The following is a 25,107-nucleotide window of genomic DNA, read 5'->3' as shown; positions in this document are numbered from 1 at the left end:
ATGGATGGATGGATGGATGGATGGAGATGGAATCATTGTGAGTCAATGTTATATAACAATAAAATGTAGAAATTTCCAAGGGGACCTTTTTTATAGGTATGGTAACTGCTGTCCAAACCAGTAAGGGAAACTGCTTGAACCAGTTCAGACTGGCAGCACAGTCACATCATCCCAGTTCTTTTACAAACACTCTTAATTTTTTCTCTCTGCCCTATGCTATTGAAATGCCTTTAGTGCATAGGTGTGTGTATTTATTATAATATGATGGCAAAAACAAGCTATATTTTTCACTCTAGATCACCAAATTAAAAGGTTTTGTTTTAGTCAGATCAATCTGAAGCTTATGGCAGCTAACACAGTTAACTAAATTTGAAGTAGGCACAGTCAGGGGCCCTTAATAAGGTAGCTATTGACTGCTTTGGGCCGATCACCAAGTACAGGAGTCTTAAAAGCAAAAAAAGGTCACGCTTTAATAACATTCAAGAATCCAGGCAACTTTGAAAACAGCAGAGAAAGAACAACAAAAATGGACCCAAACACACAAGTGAGGCGTCAAGTGTGGTTTCCCAGTGTGCCTCTGAAATACACTATTTATATGTTTTCCTGCTTTGGGTATTTGTTAATGTTCCAGTTCAGTTTAATGTACATTCAACAAGGCCAATAGTGGGCCATTCAGACATCATTTTAAGCACCAAGCTTGTGCACCATTAACATAACTTGTACTTTTTATTATTCCTGTATAACTTTTCACATTTACTTTCTTGCCTATTCATCTGTTTTCTGTGGCATTTAATCCAGTTTACGATTGTTAGGGTGTAGCATGCCTCAGCTCAAGGTGGGCACCAACCATGGATGGAGAGATAGTCCACTGTAGGGTACATTCACACCAACACCATGAGTGCGTTCACAATGAACCACAAGGGACTGTAGGGTACATTCACTTACACAGGCTCCTTTTAGAGCATGCAATTAACACAAAGGGCAACAAAGAATCTTTACAAATAAAAAGGCTCTGTAAATAAATAAAAACACCAAGGAACACAAGACAATAGACAATCCCAATAGCAAACAAAGTCCCAATACAAAAGCCAAGAATGGTCAAAAAACAGAACAGAGAGGTCGAAAATCCAGTAATACACAAACGACAATGACAGAAAAACTGAAAGAGAAACTCACCAACACCATGACTGCACCCACAATGAACTGCAAGGGACTGTAGGGTACATTCATACATACAGGCTTGTTTAAAAGTATGCAGGTAACTTTATAAATTTAATGTCTGTCGTGAACTAGGGACCACCAAAATACAATAAGTCCCTAAAATATTTAAAATGTCCATTTTGTGGGGGAACAATCATCAATCCCTGGCTAGTCACACAAAGGGCAACAAAGAATCTTTATAAATAAAAAAAGTTTTTCTTTTTTTTTCACGAGAAGCTCTGTTAATGAAAAAAAAAGCACAGAGGAACACAAGACACAGAAGGCACAGTAAGGCAGTGCCATCAAAACAGGCAATCCCAATAGAAACCAAAGTCCCAATACAAAATCCAAGGATAGTCAAAAAATCTAATAATACAAAAATTACAGAATAATCAAAAGAGAAACTCAACAGCATCAGGAGTGCCTTCACAATGAACCGCAAGGGACTGTGTACTTCCCTCGGACCACCCATGAAACATATGGCACATAGGAAAAGATTCATAGAAATAGGCAAGGAAATCCCACAGTCCCTGGCAAATCATTTGATTATTGGTTATTGGTCTTGTTCTCTGCTGTGCTTTTGTCATTTTTCCTGGACTCTTTGCTCTGTTTCCTGACCATTCTTTGGATTCTACATTTGGACTTGGTTGCTTTTGGAATTACCTTTTGCAGACAACAGTATGTGTTTGTGCTTTTTGGAGTGTCACACTGTGACAGAGCTTTTTGTGAAATAACTCTTTGTTTTTATAAAGATTCTGTGCTTGCCCTTATATTCAGCTGGGGTTTGACGGCAAATTTCAGCATTTTTTTGGGATTCGTTTGTACTTTGGATCTCCATCCATCCATCCATTCATCCATTATCCAACCCGCTATTTCCTAACTACAGGGTCATGGGGGTCTGCTGGAGCCAATCCCAGCCAACACAGGGAGCAAGGCAGGAAGCAAACCCCGGGCAGGGTGCCAGCCCACAGCACCTTTGGATCTCTTGTGTCAAAACAATGTGAGAATTTTGTCATGCCGGTGAGTCAAGAGGTGCAGGACATAAAAACTGAAGTGATTTCAAAGTGTTCATAAGTAATTCTTACTCTTATGAACATAATAGCATCAATCACAGCACTTGGAGGTGATCCATCGAAGTAAGCTAGGGACGTGGGGCTGAATCAGTCAGCAAAGTGCATCACAGATGGTCATCTTTTAAAATGAGTAATTCTCGCAACTTCTTGATTTTCTTGCCTTCTTTCCTTGGATACTCGATGTTGCAATATGTGATCAATCTCAAAATGTGGATCAATACTTGATAACACTCTTGGCTTGATAAATGGATACATGGTGCCCTCCATAACGTTTGGACAAAGACACATTTTTCTTTGATTTACCCCACAATCTGCTCCACAGCTTAAAATTACAAATCATACAATTCAGACATTGTAGATGTAGTCATTTCTACATGGTGTGACCACAATGTATGCAATTAAAACCTGCAACGTACACTTTAATCACGATGTCTGAATTGTAAGATTTGTAATTTTAGGCTATGGAGCTGACTGTGAGGCCTCATCTGGAGTACTGGGTGCAGTTTTGGTCTCCAGACTACAAAAATGACATAGCAGCACTAGAAAAGGTCCAGAGAAGAGCAACTAGGCTGATTACAAGCCTACAGGGGATGAGTTATGAGGAAAGAGTAAAAGAGCTGAGCCTTCACAGTTTTAGACAAAGGAGATGAAGAGGGGACCTGACTGAAGTGTTTAAAATTATGAAGGAAATTAGTCCAGTGGATTGGGACGGTGACTTTAAAATGAGTTCATCAAGATCACGGGGACACAGTTGGAAACTTGTTAAGAGTAAATTTAGCACAAACATTAGGAAGTTTTTTTTCTTTACACAAAGAATGATAGACACTTTGAACAAGCGACCAAGTAGTGTGGTAGACAGTAAGACTTTAGGGGCTTTCAAAACTCGACTTGACGTTGTTTTGGAAAAAATAAGTGGATAGGACTTGCAAGCTTTGTTGGGCTGAATGGCCTGTTCTCATCCAGATTGCTCTAATGTTCTATGAACTGCAGACTTCAAGCAGATATGCGACAAAGGACTCAATATGACGGCTTTAATAGACTTGCCATTGTTGTGTCCCAAACATTATGGTGACCTGAAATGGGGGAGTCCATATATTAAAAGTGCTGTGTGACTGAAATGTCTGCAAATCCCCTTAAATCAAGTTCTGCAACGTGCACTTTAATCACGATGTCTGAATTGTTTGATTTGTAGTTTTAAACTGTGGAGCAGACTGTGGGGTGAATCAAGGAAAAAATGTGTCTCTGTCCCAGACATTACAGAGGAATTCTGTATTTATTTGAAGTTTTAAGGCTTTTGTTTTCATGTTTGGATTCCACACCCATTGCCCCATTTTAAAATCCAAGAGCACGCTAGTTATTTGTAAAAATTGATAAAAATGCCTTACTTTAGAAGACAGTTTCATGTGGCACATTAATAAATACCATGACTGTGAAGAAAGAACTTTGACTTAAGAAATTCCAAACTTATCCTTTAATAAAGCAACAGAAAAACACAACTTAGTCAACGCTGGAATGGCTACATTTTATTACCATAATTGCTCCTCAGTCAAAACAATTTGCACTTTCAGACATTCCGATACACCTAAATTCAAGTCAAATGGCGATAGTTTACAGTGCCAAAACAACATACCTAACAGTATGAAGTAAAGCAGAGTTCGTGTAACCAATGCTTTGATTAAACTATTAATAGTTCCTGAATATTTTTACTAGAGCAATTTTCACTAATTTTAAAGTATAAAATCCATCAATCCATCCATTCATTTTAGAACTTGCTTAATTTACTTAATTGTTCCAAAAAGTTGAGACTTGGAATGGCAGCAATGGTTCAATCACGGTCCAGTCATTTCACACCTTTAGGATGTGAAAGGACAATCAGACAATCTGGAGACAAAAGACAGACACGGGATTCACGAGAGTTACTGGACACCTTGATATCCAAGGAGGAAAGGCTGCCTGGCACGTACTCACAATATTATAGAATTACCTAAGGAATGCTGTGTTAGGAGTAATCTAGCACAGGGGAAGTGTAGACTAGGCCAGAAGGTGACAGTCAGTCAAGAATTAGACAAACATTGTAACTGGGAAAGATAAAATGCTGGCATCGAAATTTGATCAAAAATCAGAGTCGAAGAAACAATTTTTAACCAGAAAACTAAACTACAAGGAGAATTGTTAAGGTTGGAAACTGACTGGATGTCAGGGACAACCTTTTATCCCATCACCTTGATGATGTTGCAAACGTTCATCATTACTAAGGTCACATAGCAACAAATAGAACCCATAAAGATACACAAATAGCACCGGAAATGTCACAATAATATCTGAAATTATGTTTATAAGGTGTAATTAAAAAAAAAAAAACTACTGCAATATTTATAGACTGCATGAATCAAAACCTCAAATAGGAAATATAGGCAATAGGCAAGTATCATGATAATAGATAGATAGATAGATGATATGAAAGGCACAATATAAGACATATAAGATAGATAGATAGATAGATAGATAGATAGATAGATAGATAGATAGATAGATAGATAGATAGATAGATAGATAGATAGATAGATAGATGGATGTGAAGAGCAGTATATAATAGATAGATAGATAGATAGATAGATAGATAGATAGATAGATAGATAGATAGATAGATAGATAGATAGATGTGAAGAGCACTATATAATTTCTGGTATTTTATAATGTCAGTCATATAAGTTGAATGTGGAAACCTCCCGCTATTGGTCCAAACGATAATGGTATGCTAACGCCCACCTGAAACGGTAACCGTGGAGCACGCGGTCTTTTTTCTCTAAGTGGGTGTGGCAATGCGCTGTATCAGCGTGTGCTCCTAACCTCTCTCTCTCTCTATTGTGCCTACATGACCATTTGGTAATACCCAAACTATTCCAAAGCAACGTTTGCACTGTTTTGTGTTTTTTGTATCTCACATTCCCATACACTTTTATCATAACAACATCCCCCTACAGATTTTATATTATTTTATTTTTTTCTCCAGCCTTTGGAGTTTTTTTTTGTTTTTTCTGTCCACCCTGGCCATCGGACCTTACTCTTATTCTATGTTAATTAATGTTGACTTATGTTTATTTTTTTATTGTGTCTTCTATTTTTCTATTCATTTTGTAAAGCACTTTGAGCTACATTTTTTTGTATGAATATGTGCTATATAAATAAATGTTGATTGATTGATTGATTGATTTAACAACGGTGGAGCGTTCGATCAGAAGAAAATGTGAAGTTAGTCGTTGAAGTGGTGAAAGAAATTGGTAACTGCGCTGCTCCAGCAAAATTCGTTGTGTCTGAGAATCTGGTGAGAGATTGGAGGAGGCAAGAAGATGTAAAAAAAGTGCTGCATTTTTGAACGGGTGTATAAGTCGGGGTCTGATTTTATGATTGATTTTTCGGGTTTCAATAACTGACTTAAACGTGAGCATATACGATAGATAGATAGATAGATAGATAGATAGATAGATAGATAGATAGATAGATAGATAGATAGATAGATAGATATGACAGGTACTATATGATAGATAGATAGATAGATAGATAGATAGATAGATAGATAGATAGATAGATAGATAGATAGATAGATAGATAGATAGATAACCCTAACTTCAAAGCAAATTCTCCTCAGTAGTATCTCATGTCTCCTTTTTGTCTAAAGCTTTTTCTCTTAAGGAATTTTAGAATAAACATCTGTGACAAAGTTGATTCTTAAATGAAACAAAAATGAGTCAAGTTTAAGTCTCATGAGCTATCAAAGAGTCATAACATTTTCCTATGGGATTGGGGTTTGGCAGCCCTCTTGTCTTTTGTTACATCTGTGAGGTAATGAAATTGTTATTCAAGTTAGTTCAGAAGATAACTGCGATCTTAGATGAGATTTGGCTCCTGTGTTGCACTAATAACTGTGTCCATTCATCAGCCCCAGAACTCACCTGCTGCCTGCTGGGATATGTAGTTTCCGCATCAGCACTTGTTTTTGGATTGCCTTTTTATTACAGACCCTTTCCCCAAACACGGCATATATTTTAAGTTGGACCAACAGCAAGGCACATGCAATACTTTGTAAAAATAGTTCAGCCATTTTTGCCCGATTGGCAAACAAACAGACAAACAATTTACTGTTTTATTTGTACAGTTTGATAAAACTGCCTTACTTTAGAACACCGCTTCATGTAACATACCACAACTGTGAAGATAGAGGAGTCTGCATGTAGAATGCCATATGAAATGCAAATGGAAACAAATTAAATTAATTCAAAACTCTGGATCTGAGGAGCAGCATCGACAACCACTCTCCCACACTGGAGACTTTGAAGTAGTGCAAGATGGGAGTCCTTCAATTTCATTCACTACTCTTGACAAATAACAAACTTAACTAGAAAATCAGGCATCCTGGCAGTACTGACTCACATTTATTCATTTTAATATTTTTTTAAATCTAAGGAAAACAACACCCCTAATTTTAGAGTGGTTTATAATCGGTGTACCCTTCAATGGTGGTGTTTGAAGGGGTTAGTGTCTAGCATGCAGCGTATTGTTACACAACGCATTGTAATCAGTCTTAAATGTAAAGTATTTACACTTGAATCACTCAACTTGTTTGGTCCAGACAAATAAAAAGAAAGATCAAGTCCTGATTCCGTCAGTTAGTTCTTCCTTTTCGATAAAATGTTGGATCGTACGTTGTGTGATTGACCAAATATTTTAATGATTTAAGGGCACTTCAAAGGCAGTTTTTATAGCGTACATACTTCCATATCATTGTATTCTTTCCAGCTACTTCAAAGCAATCATCATTTCCATATGCTGCCGAATGGATAAGCAGACAGTTTTGCTTTAATGCCTTAGCCACAACGGAATGGTGACGGTGTCTGAAATAAGTTCAGAAGCTTAACGTTTGCATACCATTAAGCATGACTAGGACCTTTATTATTCCCAGTCTCTCAGTTCCATATCTCATTTTCTTTATCTCTCCGAGGAATAGCTACCAACCATTCTGCTGACATTCTTCATCAATTATGGCTTTTTGGCCTTTTGCTGTAAACCACAGGTTTTAGCACAAATTCCATCTTCCTTGACTACAGATCTCTCCTTACACGAAGCACCCCGGTGGGAAAACACATTAAGGAAGAGGAACAAAGGATTGTTATGATGGGGTTCAAGAATCAGAAGGTACTTCCAAAAGAGGCTGTGAATTATGAAGCTTCATTGCCTCTCTTTCTGCATGATTACACCAGATAGAGTTCATCACATCTTTTGCTGTGGGGGCTCCAAAAGCCTTCAGTTAATTAAATTGTCATTACCATAAATCAAAGTGCAAATAAGAGCAGAAGAAATTTGACAAACAAGAGACGACCATTCAGTCCATCAAGCCCGTTTGCATAGCGATATCTCATTCAGATTCTTCCTAAAGGGTGTCAAGATTTCTCTGCTTCAACTCCATGTCTTAGTGGTATTTTTCAAATTCCTAGAAATCTTTGCGTAAAGAAGTTCTTCCTGGATTCAGTCCTAAATACACCTCCACTTAATTTCCACTGATGTCACCCTTAAGCTGAATGAATTCTTCTTTATCGAAGCTTTGGAGGATTTCAAAGACCTGGATGTGGTCCCCACATGGTCTCCTCTGCTTGAGACTAAACAGGTTTAACTCCCTGAGTCTGTCATAGTAGGAACATGTCCTCAAGTCCCATGATGCACTTGGTTGCTCTCCTCTGCACAGCTTCAAGTGCTGCTATGTCTTTCTTGTAGTGTGGTGACCAGAACCAGGGACTTGCAGTCAGAGGAGGCAGGTGAGGCAATAATGATACAATAATGATAACATAATATAAATGTGTCCACTGGTCTGTGCTATAAATTTGTTTTCTGTATGATTCCAATAATTTTGATAATTTTTATAGTCAAAGTCACTGATTTGGTGCATTTCCTCTTCAAATACAGGGGAGAAATGTGAGGTGCGGCAGTGACAAGCCAAACCTCACCTCGGACTGCACTCTCCCTCACACACGGGGATGATTCATGCAAATTGCTGTCTCTCTAGAATGTTTGCACACACGTTTATTATACACCCTGCCTTTCCGCAGTCTGGCTAATATCTTTAGTGAATGTGTGTGAAATATTTAGTCTTGCTGACCCGCAGTGAAAAGGCACAAGGTGAGGCAGACCATACCGTGCCGCCCTGAAGGGGGCGCATGTGAGCCCAGCAGGTGCTCGTTGCTGCTGCCCTGCTACGCAGAAGCGCCAATAAGTTAGCGATACCAGAAAGTCAAGTGCACTGCAGCGGTCCATTTATTTTTGTTTTTTGTTCCGACTAACTGCCAAAATGAAAAATTAAGATTTTTAAAACTAAAGGAAAATAAGGAGGACTTATACAAGAAAGTGATGGAGATTTTTGTGGAGAAGGATAGGCACATTGACTTCATTTACAAATAAAGGTAAGCCCATCAACGGTTTTCAGTTTTGTAAAAAAATGGGAAAAAACAATCCATTATTTTAAAACTAAATTTTGACTTTAAATAAAATATTCTTTTGTTTTTCTTGTTATCCTTTTGTCTGTATTAAAATTGATTAGAGCATCAGAATTAAAAGCTTTTACAAACAAGTAAATATTTCAATCAAAATCGAAGTCTGTTTTTGTACACCACTCTATACTTTCATTTGTATTGATAGATAGATAGATAGATAGATAGATAGATAGATAGATAGATAGATAGATAGATAGATAGATAGATAGATAGATAGATAGATATGAAAGGCACTATATAATAGATAGATAGATAGATAGATAGATAGATAGATAGATAGATAGATAGATACAGTAGATAGATACTTTATTAATCTCAAGGGGAATGAGTGTGAATTGTGTAATTGCAACGGTAAATTTAGAACACATGGAGGGTGCCGAGCAAATCCGCTCTCTCCGCTTTCTTGACGCTCTAAATTTAATGTACCTTACCTTTGTGTGTTTAAAGAATGCTGATGAGATATGAAACATAACCAGTAGTCCATGTGCAGGGTGCCAATTGAATAGTGAATAAGCAACTCTTTGGGGTTCATATATTTGTAAATCTGACTCTGAAGGAGTCACCAGCCATGAACCTCACCGCACGTCACTGACCAGAACTGCACACAGCCCAAAACTGAATTGAATTCATTTGTCGTGTTGGATGCTTACATTTATCTTTTTGGCTAATGCCTTTATCGAAGGTGATTCACATCATTTAACATTTTACAACAAGCAGCTGAAGTTACTTCCTCATGGTCACAGAGTGTCAGTTGTGAGATCTGAACTCACACCTTCACTATGCTACACTGCCTGCTTTGCTTAAGTCTTCAAATTCTAACTCTTTAGTGGTTTGCCAATATCTTCACCTGAAAGTTTAAGCAGGGTATGGACGAACTAACAAACTTCATTCCTAGGGGGAAACTTGGCTTTTTACAGGAGCTCTTCACAAAGGATGAATAAATACATACATAATAAATAATAATATATGAGGGGGAGTCAAGCTAAAGTTAGAAAATGGGATTTATCAGAAAATGGAACGAACCTTCGCAAAACTGATGCTGTCATTTCTCAATGGAGTCTTCACCCATCTCAATGCACTTGCGCCAACTGCCTGGAAGTGCCAGCAGAATGAAAGGTTTTGTCTTGTCCTCACCACCACTTATTCACCGCTGTCTTCACATCATCATCTGTCTTGAATGGACGACCACCCCGATGTTTTTATTAGCGGTCCAAAGAGGTGGAAATCCCATGGTGCCAAATCAGGCGAATAAGGAGGATGTGACAAAACCTCAAACTTCAGTTTCTCCAGACAAGCCTTGGTGTTCTTAGCAGTGTGTGTCATTGTCTTGCAGCAAAAGGACTCCTTGAGACAGCAGTCCCCACCGCTTGGATCGTATAGCAGGCTTCACATTGGTCTCCAACAAGTCCATGTAACTTGCACTAGTGACTGTGGTACCCCTCAGCATGTGGTGTTCGACTCAGGTGCACGACTGGCGGTGAGGACAAGACAAAAAGTGCATTGAGAATGGTGGAGACTCCATTGAGAAATGACGTTATCAGTTTTGTACACGTACACCAGAATTACTAAATAGGAGGAAAATTACAAAGAAAGAAATCACAGTCCCAGTGAGGGATTATACAGGTGAATTTCTGTTGCTATAAAAGATCCTGACACACTTCTACTGAATGATTCGTTGTCTGTAAGTCCTCAGTGTTGTTGTGTCAGAGAGAGAATGTGCAGCTTTGTTCATAATGGTGCTCACTATTGATTTCCTTTGTTTTGTTCTCCTCTATGACCTCCAGGGGGTCCAGAGTGTGTCCCAGAGCTGAGCCTGCCCTTTTACTTAGTTTATAATTGTGACACATGTGGTTTTGTTAAACATAATTATTTCTGAACAAATTTACTTCATTTAAAGATTGGATTTCTCTCATTCTTTTTTGTGTGAAATTAAAGTAATTCATCAAGAGGTGATTGTTTTGCACCCCTTCTTATGCCTTTTAACAAGGGGTGTCAATAATTGTATATACGTATAAATATCCATCTATCCATCCATTATCCAACCTTACAGGCTCACGAGGGTCTGACGGAGCCAATCCCAGCCAACACAGGCGCATGACAGGAAACAAATACCCGGGCAGGGTGACATATAAATATGTAAATAAATAAATATATCTGTAGTGAAATAGACAAAAAGAAGACAATAAGTAGTTTTGGGCACCAGCAGTTAAACCCCATTTAAAGTCTGATGCTGTTATTCAAGTAGGAGCAAAGCAATGTCTCTAACCTTGTCACCTATTTCTACCGAATAGCGAGGGCAACTGACTCCACCCCTTCTAGGCCAAGTCCAATAAAGCCAGGAATTTGAGTCAAGCCAGCCCATCGGACAGAACTCCACAAGAAGTCAAGACCTGAACAATTGGGCAACATGTTTAGAAAGAGAGGAGGCAAAAGCCCAAATTTCCAGTTCTGTAGTGCCATCTTGCACTTGTTTTGCTTTCATTTGATGAGAGAATTTAAACTTGTCATCCCAGTTGGTGTCCTAACATTTCATCTTGAACCAAGGTTTCACTACCATTCAGCTACTATAAATACATATATACTGGCTCAGAGAAGACACCCAGTGAGGGCAACTGACTCTTACAAAATCAGGCATCCCCAGAAGGAGGTGTCTCACTTTGTGCCAAGCCCACCCGTAGGACAGAGCTCTGCAAGAAGTCAAGACCCATTTATTCAAGAAACACATTTAGAAAGAGAGAAGGCTAAAGCTTATATTTTCAGTTCTGTAGTGCCATTGTGCACTTGTTTTGTTTCCTTTTGTTGAGAGAATTAAATGGACAACTGGTTGGTGTCCCAATATTTCATCTTAAATCTGGGTTTCACTACCATTTAACCACTATATATATATAGGAGACCTGGGTTCACTTCTCGGGTCCTCCCTGCGTGGAGTTTGCATGTTCTCCCCGTGTCTGTGTGGGTTTCCTCCCATAGTCCAAAGACATGCAGGTTAGGTGGACTGGCAATTCTAAATTGTCCCTAGTGTGTGCTTGGTGTGTGGATGTAGATGTGTGTGTCCTGCGGTGGGTTGGCACCCTGCCCGGGATTGGTTCCTGCCTTGTGCCCTGTGTTGGCTGGGATTGGCTCCAGCAGAACCCCGTGACCATGTGTTCGGATTCAGCGGGTTGGAAAATGGATGGATGGATATATATTGTAGCGACCCGTGGTTGAGTCTTAAAGTTTTCAGAGCCGAACTCAGCCATGCACTACCCCCAAGCTGGTCGGCCAGCGGAATGCCAGCGCCATGCATGCAGCTGTACCTAGCTCATTAAGCAAGCGAGCACTCGTGTCCCATACACCGCACGACACCGAGTGTCTCGGCAATCATTGCTTAGATGAAATCTTAGCAATACACAGCTCTGTCCTGTTGTATCTCTTTATTAGAGCAGATAGTCAGAAAACAAAGCTCGATCTCATTGCAAAACCATTGCGAAGGTCATTAACGAAGCCATCTTTCTCATTGATGGTAACTATTTACAATTTAATAACCCCGGACGGCAATAACCCAAACCCACCCCACCAGTTGAACACAAACACATACAACAATTACAACAGGAAAAACAATTCGATTGCCTTGCTAATTTAACACAACAGTAAACTTTACATAAGTTACCCACAATGCATCATGCCGCCAGCGCTGGCTGCCGGGTCACTACACAATATATAGTAACAAAAGGCACATATATGGGCACCTGACCAGAAAAAAGATGGAGCCATGTTTAAAATAAATAAACTTTTGTTTTTCTTCGCCTGTGGGGCACATCTTCCCTGTAATCCCCACAGGCACAGCACAGTCCTAAGTGCACAAACACTTAATTAAACACACAGCAAAGCACTCTTTTTCTTCCTCCACCACTCCTCTCAGGCAACCTCATCCTCTTCCTGGTGGTGGCTGCTGGCCCCTTTTATCTGTTCTCCCAGAAGTGCTCCAGGTGCTTGATTGCCGAGTTCCGGCTACACTTCCAGGTGTGGTGAAAACACTGCCCATAAGGGCTCAGGAGTTCCAGCTGCAGCACCCCCTGGCGGTGCCTGAGGGACCCAACAGAGCTGCACCCTACTCCAGTTCCCATGGAGCCCTGCGGGAAACTGAGGCACCGCTCCAACCCGGGGGGGCAGCCATCTAGTGTCCATTGCACAGTCCATTGCTGCTCCCCCTGAGCATATAACAAAGGGGCATCCTGGCCGGTCATGGACCCTTGCCGGCGCCACTATATATATATAAAATTTAAAAAACAGGCTTTATATGTACAAATATACGTATACATACGCACACCCACATATATACAGTTGATACAAATAAAATCTTTTTGAAAGAGTGCTGTGCCAGTATGTAGAGTAGGCACTGTTCACATTCCCAAAAGGTACTTTTCCATGCAGATAGATTGCTTTTCTCCTCCTCCTCCTCCTCTGAAACCTGTTCACTACTGCCTCTGTTTAGAAGCCAAGGAAACCTGCTGTTTCAGCTAGGAACTGTGACAGCAGATGGTTACAAATGACATGTTCAAGCTGTTACATCTTCAAAGCAAAAGTGCATTTTATGTATCATCATGAGAATTTTGAACATTTACAGAAAACATGACCATAAGGAAAAAAAATTACATTAACATGTTCTGTCACAGTCAGATGTGTGAAGACGAAGATGCAGTATTAATGTCATATTAAACTTTCTTTTGAAAATGCACAGTTTCTGTGATTTTCTCATAAGCTCTACATAGTCAGAAGAAAGTGATAGTTTTATTTTTAAGAATAATCTACATTAATTATAGTAAAGCAGTATAATAGTATATTCATTAGAATATTCAAGGAAAAGTGAAATTCTATTGTTTTAATTAGAGTTGGCCTGTAGCATTTGCTTAATTATAGATAAATCAGTCACATTGAAAATAAATGGATGTCACATTCTGTTATTCTCAAATGAAAACTCATCAACAAACATAACCTTTTCAGTCCCTGTCCAGACGTGTGATCTAATTTCTTACCGGTTCAGTGTATTCTACTATTCTTTAATTCCCGGAAGTAAATGCTCCACATATGAATGTTGTCGTCATTAACCTTTCATCAGACCCAATGGCCAGATGGGTAAACGTTTTGCTATTTTCAGACAGCTGCATGATCTTTAAGTTGGCATGCTCCAGATTCAACAATATAAACATCCATCCATCCATTTTCCAACCCGTTGAATCTGAACGCAAGGTCACGGGGGTCTGCTGGAGCCAATCCCAGCCAACACAGGGAGCAAGGCAGGAACCAATCCCAGGCAGGGCGCCAACCCACTGCAGGACACACACTAGGGACAATTTAGAATCACCAATCTACCTAACTTGCATATCTTCGGACTGTTGGAGGAAACCAGAGTACCTGGAGGAAACCCACGCAGACACGGGGAGAACATGCAAACTCCACGCAGGGAGGACCCGGGAAGCAAACCCAGATCTCTTTACTGCCAGGCAACAGCGCTACCACTGCGCCACCGTGCCGCCCACAATACAAACACTGTAATATAAAACATACATACATATCAGACTCTTTTCCATATCAAAAGGGAAATTCACTCTTTTTGAAATATGGGCTGAATGTAATACAAACCAGGACTTGTGTTGGAGCCCCAATCTGTTCTTATATCTGTTGCTTGGAAGTGAAACTATGATGATAAAAATATTTCTGATTTTCTTTGCCTGTTAAGAGTATAATATTAATAATGTTTGGTTATACATTTGTAGTAGTGCTACTGCTACATGGACTCCATTTCCTAGCAGCTTCAATGGGGATTACCCTCATTGGGTGTCTGAAATGGGCGCTGGGGCTGCTGGGAACAAGAAGGGCCAGCGGGAAACTTGAAAAGGGGCTGGCAAAGCAGCAAGAAGGAGATCTGTGTTTCTGTATAAGCCGTGGGTCCCGTCCGTCGTGACTAATGTGAAGTTATTTGTACCCTCGCAGGAATGAATGGATTGTCATTCGTGGCTGTCATGTGAATAGTGGTGGATTAGTCGTTGTGCGTCTTCAGAGGGAGAGCTCCCACAAACCTCAGTCCTCGCCGCCCAGGACTACCAGTAGGACTGTTTAATTCACTTATTATGGAAGATGCTCCTGGATTTGCCATCATCATCTTTACTCCATATCATTTCATCTTCTGCTACCGCATTGTCGTGGTTGATTGTTATGTTAAAATTGTGTCGCTGAATGGGAAGGGGAGGGTTGTCTGGTTTTTGTTGTCTGTATTTGATTTTCCATTTAATATATTATTTATTCGTTTGTTTCATTCATGGCTCTGTCTGTGAGTATGTGCAGGTCGGGCCAAGGCTGGGGGCATTCCTGGAATCCCCAATGAAAAAATAAATAAATCATCGTCCCATCAAAGGTGTGAATCTGAGCAGCACCAGACCTCTACAAATTAGTCATTAAAGAAAAAAAAAGTCTATATTTCTTGTGTATGTCATGTGGTTCTTCATACTCACATATGTTAGGATGAAGCTCCATCTTGTGCTACAGGTTTTAGTAAGATGGAATCAAGAGATGGAATGTAATAGTATTGATGAGTCAAGGTCGAAACCAGGAGGATGAATATCCAAAAAACAATGGCCAGGATGTAAGACAAATTCGTATATCAGAGGACGTAGTGACAGAATATTTCATGTAGTCTAAGACAAAATGTGTGATGTCAATCAAAGTCAAAGAAGAGAAAACAATTTGCAGCCAGAGAGATCATCAAACAGCAATGATGCTAGAATTTTATGAGTTTAATTACACAAACTTGGACTCGGTAGAGGAGTGTATGCAGCTGACCTGGTAAGTACGTTACATGCGCACATTAAGAGATGTCTGCATTACAAACAGCAAATAATGGCATCACCGATACTGAAAAGAAAATAGAGGAAGATATATTTCAAAATCACATCTTCAATCATATCCTAAATCAAAAAACAGATAAGGCCATTAAATCGCTTGCCCTCTAAAACCACTAAATAGCTACCTCCATTTGGAAAAAGCTGTAAAAAATAAAGAAATAAATAAAAATAGAACAGTCCATCAAGGCGACTACTGTTGTGCGCTTATAGCACGAAATGAGGAAAAATATCAGGAGAAGAGACGGAGTCAAGAGAAAAGCAATAATCGTAACTGGGAGTTTAAAAATACGAACACCAAACATCAAAGTCAAAAGGCGAGCCAAACGCTCATTACTAAAGTACAAAGAAAACAAGAAATCAATGGTGTTATCTGCAATCTCAGATAGAGACGAGACCTTCATGGCAACCTTTTATCTTGTCACCTTAATGTTGCCACAGGCTGCACACATTTGATTTGTAACCCATACACAAATGGCAGTGAACTTCAGTCAGCAAAATGGTGACAAAGCGATAAAATGAAAATACGAAAAGAATGTCAAAAACCAAAAAAATGTATCAAATCCTTATTTTCCAAAACCCAAATAGGGAGAAAAAACAAGGAAAATATAAATAAGTTAAAAATACCAATATAACAGTTAACTGCTTTTTTTGCAATTTCCACCATTGCTGTCTAGCTGACCATTGAAGGTGTGCCATTACTTGAGCCCCATTCACACCCAGTCAGGTGACACTTATGTCCAATTAGAGATCTTGCCTTTGAGACGTGAACTTCAGTGCCTCCTGTTCATTCACCACAGCTTCTTGATGTAGTAGGCCTACAGTAAACTCCTCAAGCCTCTCCATAAAATGAGGAATTCCTAGACATCGACTCAAAATTGATAATAAAAGTTCTCTTTTTTTAGTTTAAAATCTCAAAAGACTTAAATGGATAAATTTGCCATGGTTGCCCATAAGTCTACCCTCAATAATCCAAAATGACAAAGTGAAAACCTGTTTCCAGAAATGTTTGCAAATGTATTAAAAATCAAAAACTGAAATCACTGATTCATAGAAGTATTCAGACCCTTTGTTGTGGCACTCCAGATTGTGGTCTGATGCCTCCTGTTTACTTTAATTCTCCTTGAGATGTTTCTAGAACTTGATTGGAGTCAAATTGAATCGATTGGATGTCATTTCTAAAGGCACATGTGTACCTGTGTATATGAGGTCTCACAAATCACACTGCACATCAGGACAAAAACCAAGCCATGAAGTCCAAAGAACTTTCTGTAGACCTCCATCATGAAATTGTGATGAAGCACAGATCAAAGCAAGAGGATAAAATGACTTCTAAAGCTTTGAGTGTTCCCAGAAACACAGTGGCCTCAATGATTGTGAAATGAAAGAAGTTTAAAAATCATCTTAACTCTTCCTAAAGATATAAAATCCACAATTTATACTGTAGACCAGGACAAAAAAACAAGCCATGTAGTCAGAGATAGTTTCTGTAAACGTCCACAGGTGGAGCATACATCAGGGAAAGGGGATGAGACCATTTGTAAAGCTTTGAGTGTTTCTAGAAGCACAGTGGGCTCACTAATTGTGAAATGGAAGAAGTCTGGAACAACCAGGACTCTTCTTAGAGTTGGCCATTTAGCCAAACTGAGTAACCGAGCAAGAAGAGCCTTGGTCAAGGAGGTGACCAAGAACACAATGGTTATTCAAACAGAGCTTCAGAAGATCTCTGCTGAGATGGGAGAATCTGTGGGAAGGATGGCTGTCTCAGCAGCACTCCATCAATCAAGTGTTTATGGTAAGGTGGTGTCACAATAACAGTCCACAGACATCAAAAAGGTTTGGGGCAGCCACTCAAATATTATGCATTGGCTGCAAAATGGTTATTTGGTTGACTTGTTTACAGGTTGGATTCCAAAACAGAACTGATTTGAAAGTGTAAAAATGGCGGCTTTAAGGGCCGGGGCAGGAAGTGATGTCATCGAGACCGGAGCCGGAAGTGACATCATCAAAGGCGCTGGGACCTTCCAGGATTTTCCTTGGATGGTCTGCAGAGGATCGAGAGAGAAAGTCATTGCAGCTTGCCACCTCCTGGTCTGGTGTGGTACTATTATTATTCAGGCCCTTTTGCTGCATCCCAATCGCATGTGTGTGACAGTGACCAGACGGGCATATGACAAGCACTATGTCTAGTGATGACCAGTGCCAGTGCCTAATACAATCCATACAATGAAACATGGTGGTGGCTGCATCATGCTTTGGAGAGACTTCTCAACATCAGGGAACAAGAGACAGGTCAAAACGAATGCATAGAGGTCCTTGAAGAAAACCTGCTCCAGAGTGCACATGACCTCAGACTGGAGCAACAGTTTGACTTTCAACACCACAATGACATGAAGCTTCCTTTCAAGACAAAGCAGGAGTGGCCTTCGGGACAAGTCTCTGAATGTCGTTCAGTGGTCTAGCCAAGACCCAGAATTTTGGTGGAGAGACCTCAAGATGGCAGTTTACAGATGCTTCCCATCCAGTGTTACAGAGCTTGAGAAGATCTGCCACAGAGAATGGGATAAACTGGAGAAATCTAAGTGTGTAAAGCTAATAAAGAGACTTACCAAAAAGATTTAAAGCTGAAATTGCTGCCAAAGGGGCTTCTACAAGGTCCTGAATTCAGGATCTGAACACTTTTATAAAAGGGAGATTTCACTTTTTGAATTTTAATACATTTGCAAACCTTTTTGAAAACATTTTTAGTCTGTCATGATTCTTTATTGGGTGTAGATTGATGGGCACAAATGGCAAATTCATCAGTTTCAGATTAAATCTACAACACAATAGCATGTGCAAAAGATAAAAGATTAGATTAGATTACTGTATATAGTCACATATAAATGATGTCCTGAAACCCGCAAAATCAATGATAAAATCAGACCCGACTTATATGCCAGTTCAAAAATGCGACACTTAATCTTCTTCCCTCCTCCAATCTCGCATCGGTTTCTCAGATGCATCGAATTTTGTTGCAGCAGCGCTGTTTCCAATTTCTTTTGCTACTTCAACGACTTTTAATGTAAAACCAGCTTCATATTTTCTTCTGATCGAACGCTCCATCGTAGATAAGGGATGCTCTTACAATAAAGGTGTGTGAGGGTGTGAGATACAAAAAACACAAAACAGTGCAAATGTCAATTCAGGATAGTTTGCGTATCACCATGTGGTCACAATAGAGAGAGACAGAGAGAGGTCAGCAGCACTGACACTGATACAGCGCATTGCCACACACATAGAAAAAGAAAGCAGTGTGCTCCATGGTTACTCTCTCAGGTGGGCATTAGCATATCATAATCTTTTGGACCAATAGCGGGAATTTTCCACATGCAACTTATACGACCGACATTATAAAATACCAGAAATCATACTTTAAAATCAAGTCCCAACTTAACTTAAACACGAGTATATACGGTATCTATCTATTATATAGTGCCCTTCACATCTATCTATCTATCTATCTATCTATCTATCTATCTATCTATCTATCTATCTATCTATCTATCTATCTATCTATGTCTTATATAGTGCCTTTCATATCATTTATAGTTTGGGTATTACCAAATGGTCATGTAGGCACAATAGAGAGATAAAGAGGTTAGGAGCACACGCTGATACAGCCCATTGCCGCACCCACATAGAGAAAAAAGGCAATGTGCTCCATGGTTACTCTCTCAGGTGGGCGTTAGCATATCATAATCTTTTGGACCAATAGCGTGAGTTTTCCGCATTCGATTTATACGACCGACATTATAAAATACCAGAAATTATACATTAAAATCAACTCTTGACTTATCCGCGGGAGAACTTATCTGTGAGTATATACGGTAGATTAGATTATTTATTTATAAAAGCACATTTAAAACAACAGAGGATGTGCCAAAGTGCTGTACAAAGAAGTATTCAAATAAACACAATACAAACAAACATGCAGAAGCAGATTAATAAAACAATCAATTTTAACATCCATTATAATCCCTTAATATAGAGTGAAAGGTGGAAGAAAACAAGTAGGTCTTAAACTTTTAAAGACCATGATAGAGGATTGAGGGTTCTGACAACTTTCTGAATCCACTGTCTACTCTATTTGCCTATCATGAGCCACATTAGCTCCATTATCCTTGAAGATGTTTCCTCCAGCTGAGGCCCAGAACCACTTGCGGTGTAACAAAAATATTTAATTAAATTAATCTTCATTCTTTCCTAAATTAAACATTCATACATTTGTAAATTAAACATTCTGCCAGTGATCATTTCAGTAATATACATTTGCAACATACCTCCTTAATCTACCCATATATCCTTGCAAGCTAGGGTACTATCCATTGTTTTTTGCTATTACTAACTACAACATCACAGGATAAATAAAAGTAGAGGATACCTGAGCTCAGATTTGGGGTCAAAGCAGGTCTTGGTGACATCTGTAATCGTGGGATTGCAGCAGTCTCCTCCATCATAATCATGAAATTCGACGTTGCATTCCATATCGCATACACCATTGCCGGTCTTCTTGGAGTAGCGCATGAAAGTGATCTTTTTACAGTCTCCACCATCATATCCTGTCAGAGTGTGGTTGCAATCAGGGTCACAATTCTCATCTCCAATTTTGGCGATATCGCAGTTGGCTAAAACCAGTCGATTCCTCAAGGAGGAGTTATTTATATCCACCACATTAAGCTTCCAGGTAATGTTGTACTTGCTGAAGGCATTGTTAAGGTGCTGGTGCTGCAGCTGTATCTGCTGCTGTGTGACTGTTGGGTTGCGGTGATGGTCGTCGTACACATTCACAACACGATACTGGACGACCTTGTCTTTGCGAAATGTCCAGAATTTGTTGTAACTAGAGATGACTTCTACATTGTCACAGATGGTCTGCCCGCATAGAGGAGGTTCCAAAGTAGTGTCTAGTGTCAAATCATGAAAGTGACTGAACTCTACTCGTGGACTGACCCCATCTTTCATCACTGCCCATTTGTTTTCCATCATTTGGAAATTTTCTTGAAGAACAAGCTGAGGTAGATGAATCATCTTTTCATGTTTGTAGTTCCTCATATCCCGCATGATTTCTTTCTGAGTCCGGGCATCCTTCCACAATTTCAGTTGCTCTAAGTAACCCCTGTAGTTTTGATTTAAAGCACTCCCACCAATCATAAGTACTTTGCATTTCCTAGTTAAAGGACTGAATATATCCCCAATTTGTTCTTGACTTACGGCCACCTGGGCACCGTTCACGTAGAGCTTCATCTGAAATCCATTGTAAGTAACTGCAAGATGGGTCCACTGACTGGCCTGGTATTCATGATGAGAAGTGATGGTGGTCACTTTTCTGGCTCGATCCGTTTTTAGAGAGAAAAAGAAGCGAGGATCCTTGTTGCCTTGGTCACTGACTGCCTGGATTCCAAGAAGCCATCCTCGGTCACTGGATGTAAAGCAGCATTTATCATACAGTCCTGTGCTCAAAGAAAAAAAAAAGAACGTGTTAAACATTGGGCTAAACAGTCGTAGGAGCAAAACCACAGAGGAACGTCACCACCAGACCACAGTCTGGAAATTGCCTCATTAAATGTTGGTATCACTCACATATCTTCAAGTGTTAATGACTATAACATTTATATAATTTTATTTGACATTCAAAACTGTACCAGATTTCCTTCCAAGGCTTGCTTGTTTAATAATCAAAGCCATATCTCTTTGCCGTATTTCATTTGTTTCATAAGCTATAGTGTAGCTTGTAAAGATTTGTAACACTAGTTAGATAGATAGATAAGTTGACTCTTTCTATCTGTCTATCTATTACATAGTGCCTGTCATATCATTCTATCTATCTATCTATCTATCTATCTATCTATCTATCTATCTATCTATCTATCTATCTATTACATAGTGCCTTTCATATCTATCTATCTATCTATCTATCTTATAGTGCCTTTAATATCTATCTATCTATCTATCTATCCTATAATGCCTTTCCTATCTATCTATCTATCTATCTATCTATTACATAGTGCCATTCATATCTATCTATCTATTTTCAAATCTATCTATCTAGTACATAGATAGATAGATAGATAGATAGATAGATAGATAGATAGATAGATAGATAGATAGATAGATAGATAGATAGATAGATAGTCTTTTTAAATCTATATATTGTGCAGTACTTCTCATATCTATCCTTTCATATCTATCTATCTATCTATCTATCTATTACATAGTGCCATTCATATCTATCTATCTATTTTCATATCTATCTATCTAGTACATAGATAGATAGATAGATAGATAGATAGATAGATAGATAGATAGATAGATAGATAGATAGATAGATAGATAGATAGTCTTTTTAAATCTATATATTGTGCAGTACTTCTCATATCTATTGACCTATCTATCATCTAGTGCCTTCTCCATCTATAAATACAGTGCCTATAAAAAGTATTCACCCCCTTGAAAGTTTTGTCATTTTAATAATATACAACATTACACAACTGAGGATTTAATTTGGCATATTTTATACCAATCAACAAAAAAAAAACTTTAATATATATTTTAAGATTCATATATTATTAACCGTGTAAGTCAGTGCTGTAAAAAGCCCGGGGTCCTAAAAACTATTGAAATCATCAGAAAAAAAAAGAAATGTAGAGATGTCAGGTAATTGAAAGGAACTACTGTGGGCATCTCTCTCCTAAGAGGTTTAGTTTTGCCGACGTGCTCGCATTGCCTGTGCATTAGCAGCTAAGCGACTTTGTCTTTCTTTGGAGGTTTCGTTTTGCCGACGTGCTCACCTCACTTGCGTATCCTCGGAGATGGAGCCCTTACCCGACTCCACCTCTCACTTCCAGGCCAGACAGACATACTTCCATTCATAGATGTTTATATAAAAGATAGTGCCTTTCTCTTCTATGGTATGATGTCTTTTCTAATCATTTTGTTTTGTACTATAGCACCCTTCATATTTATTCCTTTTTCTCAAAAATCAAATCTTACAGCACTGTTCTTATGTAACTGTGCCTTTCTCATTTCATTCCTTTTAATTTGTTTCATACTGCATTACTAATTGGTCTATTTTATAGTGCCTTCCTCTTCTCTTCAGTTACGATGTCCTTTCCACTCAATCTCTTATACACTGTAGTAATCTTCATATTTATACATCTTTCTCATATATCAAATCTTACAGCACCATCCTTATCTATTGGTTTGTCTAATTGTGCTTTTCTCATCTCATTGTCTTCCTTATAATGCATTAATAATCTGTTTTATTGTGCATTTCTCTTAAATGTTATGATGTCTTTTCTACTCAATCTATTATATATAGTGTGCTTCTTATTTAGTATCTTTTTCTCATATATCAGCTCTTATTGCACTATTCTCATCTATCCATCTAATTATTTGTTTGACAGTGCGTTACTAGTCTGTCTATTTTATAGTGCCTTTCTCTTCTATGTTACGGTGTCTTTTCTAATCAATCTCTTATATGGTGGAGTATCCTTCATATTCATTAATCTTTCCATCCATCCATCCATTTTCCAACCCGCTGAATCCGAACACAGGGTCACGGGGGTCTGCTGGAGCCAATCCCAGCCAACACAGGGCACAAGGCCTGCCGGGTGCCAACCCACCGCAGGACACACACAAACACACCCACACACCAAGCACACACTTGGGCCAATTTAGAATCACCAATCCACCTAACCTGCATGTCTTTGGACTGCGGGAGGAAACCGGAGCGCCCGGAGGAAACCCACACAAACACGGGGAGAACATGCAAACTCCACACAGGGAGGACTCGGGAAGCAAACCCAGGTCTCCTAACTGCGAGGCAGCAGCGCTACCACTGCACCACCGTGCCGCCCTCGTTAATATTTCTTATCTATAAAATCTCACAGCACTGTTCTTACTTATCCATCTGTTTAACTGTGCCTTTCTCATCTCATTCCCTTCTTTTTGTCTTACAGTTTATTACTAATCTACTTCTGTAGTGCACTGCTGATCTATTCTCCTTCTGACATATAGTGCCTTTCATGTCCATCCACTTATTTTTCTGTCTCTTGGCTTGACTATTGTTAATAAAAAAAAATAAAAACAAGCAATAAAACATTTTTTCCCTCCTTAAAATGATTAAATATGTAGAGATACCCAAGCCCCCAATCATCATTTTTTCCTCGACTATATAAATGTAATTTTAGATACAGCAGGATTTTCTTTTATATACACAGAGGTTCTTGAAGACTCCAAACCCGTGCTCTGTTCTTTTTCTTTGTGCTATTACAATAAGCCATCTGCAACCAATCAACAGCTAGCAGTGTGGTCTTATATCAACACAGCAAAGGTTACGTGAACGTTCAGTCTATTTTCCTGAAATGCACCTTGCCAGTTGGGAAGTTAAAAATCAAGAACGGTGCTTTTTTAAAAACAAAAAAAAACTTTTATTTTGCTAGGGGCTCTGAAATCCCCTCTTCCTGTTTCATTTGGAAAGCACACGTCAAGCTCAGGAAGGTAATGTGTTTTTACATCTGAAGGAAGCTTTTTGATACTAACCAGGAAAAAAAAAAGATGAAGAAAAAGGGGGGAAAAAAACCTTTATGCAACATGTAACACTCTAGTCGAGAGGAAAACGGTTTGATTTCTAAAGAAATGTATGAAAAGTAGGAGCTGACTGAATTGATTTTATGTAAAAGAGTGTTTGGGACTCACCAGAAAATAAATGTTTACAAACGTGAGAGGTGAACTCCAATTTGATATAATTGTGCCAAGCTGACCCACCTGACTTGGCAGCTCTCCTTCAGAGTTTGCCCTTTGTCTATTCTGGGGTGGTCCGGCATCTGTAGTGTTTTTTTATTAATTCTGGAACTGGCCTGATGTACAGCATTGTCTTATATGGCAGGATTACTGTACAAATATATGGGCCAGACTATGACTGAACCCTGCAGCTCCTACAATTTACAGCATTAGCTTGGGCACAAATGAATGTCACACAGCACCTAGGATATAACGTGGTCAGCGTTTGTGAAGTCAGAATTTTGTGAAAAGTGAGTAACATTCTCATAACTAATGCCATCTATTTTCTGAGCCCATTTATTCCATTAAAAGGTCCACGAGAGCTAAAGTGTATAGCTTAAGGTACGAGACAAGAAGAAATCAGCGTGGGATATCGGTTCACCCCAAGACACAATTCCATGCCAACACCAAGCCAAATCAGACTTTCCAATGAATCTAACATGCAGAATTTTGGAACTTTAAATACACAGAAGAACTCAACACAGACTGTGATCTAGAAGGGATAGTAGTTAGTTAGAGTCGGAGAGGATGTAAAGGAAGGAAGGAAGGAAGATTAGACTGTAAACGTACAGGCACCATTGGTCATAAGAG

General features: G+C 39.1%; 1 protein-coding gene across 1 annotated transcript in view; it reads right to left on the bottom strand.

Moving 5' to 3' along the window:
* The window catches only part of pappaa (pregnancy-associated plasma protein A, pappalysin 1a), a 722,863-nt gene that overhangs the window by 590,537 nt on the left and 107,219 nt on the right, over positions 1-25,107 (bottom strand). The window contains exon 2 of the mRNA XM_039762740.1: positions 20,117-21,185. Coding sequence (XP_039618674.1) covers positions 20,117-21,185 — 1,069 coding nt within the window. The remainder of the gene's footprint in view (positions 1-20,116; positions 21,186-25,107) is intronic.

This window comes from Polypterus senegalus, chromosome 9 (genome assembly GCF_016835505.1).
Source record: "Polypterus senegalus isolate Bchr_013 chromosome 9, ASM1683550v1, whole genome shotgun sequence".
NCBI lineage: Eukaryota > Metazoa > Chordata > Cladistia > Polypteriformes > Polypteridae > Polypterus > Polypterus senegalus.
Note: the sequence above shows the minus strand (reverse complement) of the source record. Positions and strands in the feature narration are given on the sequence as shown.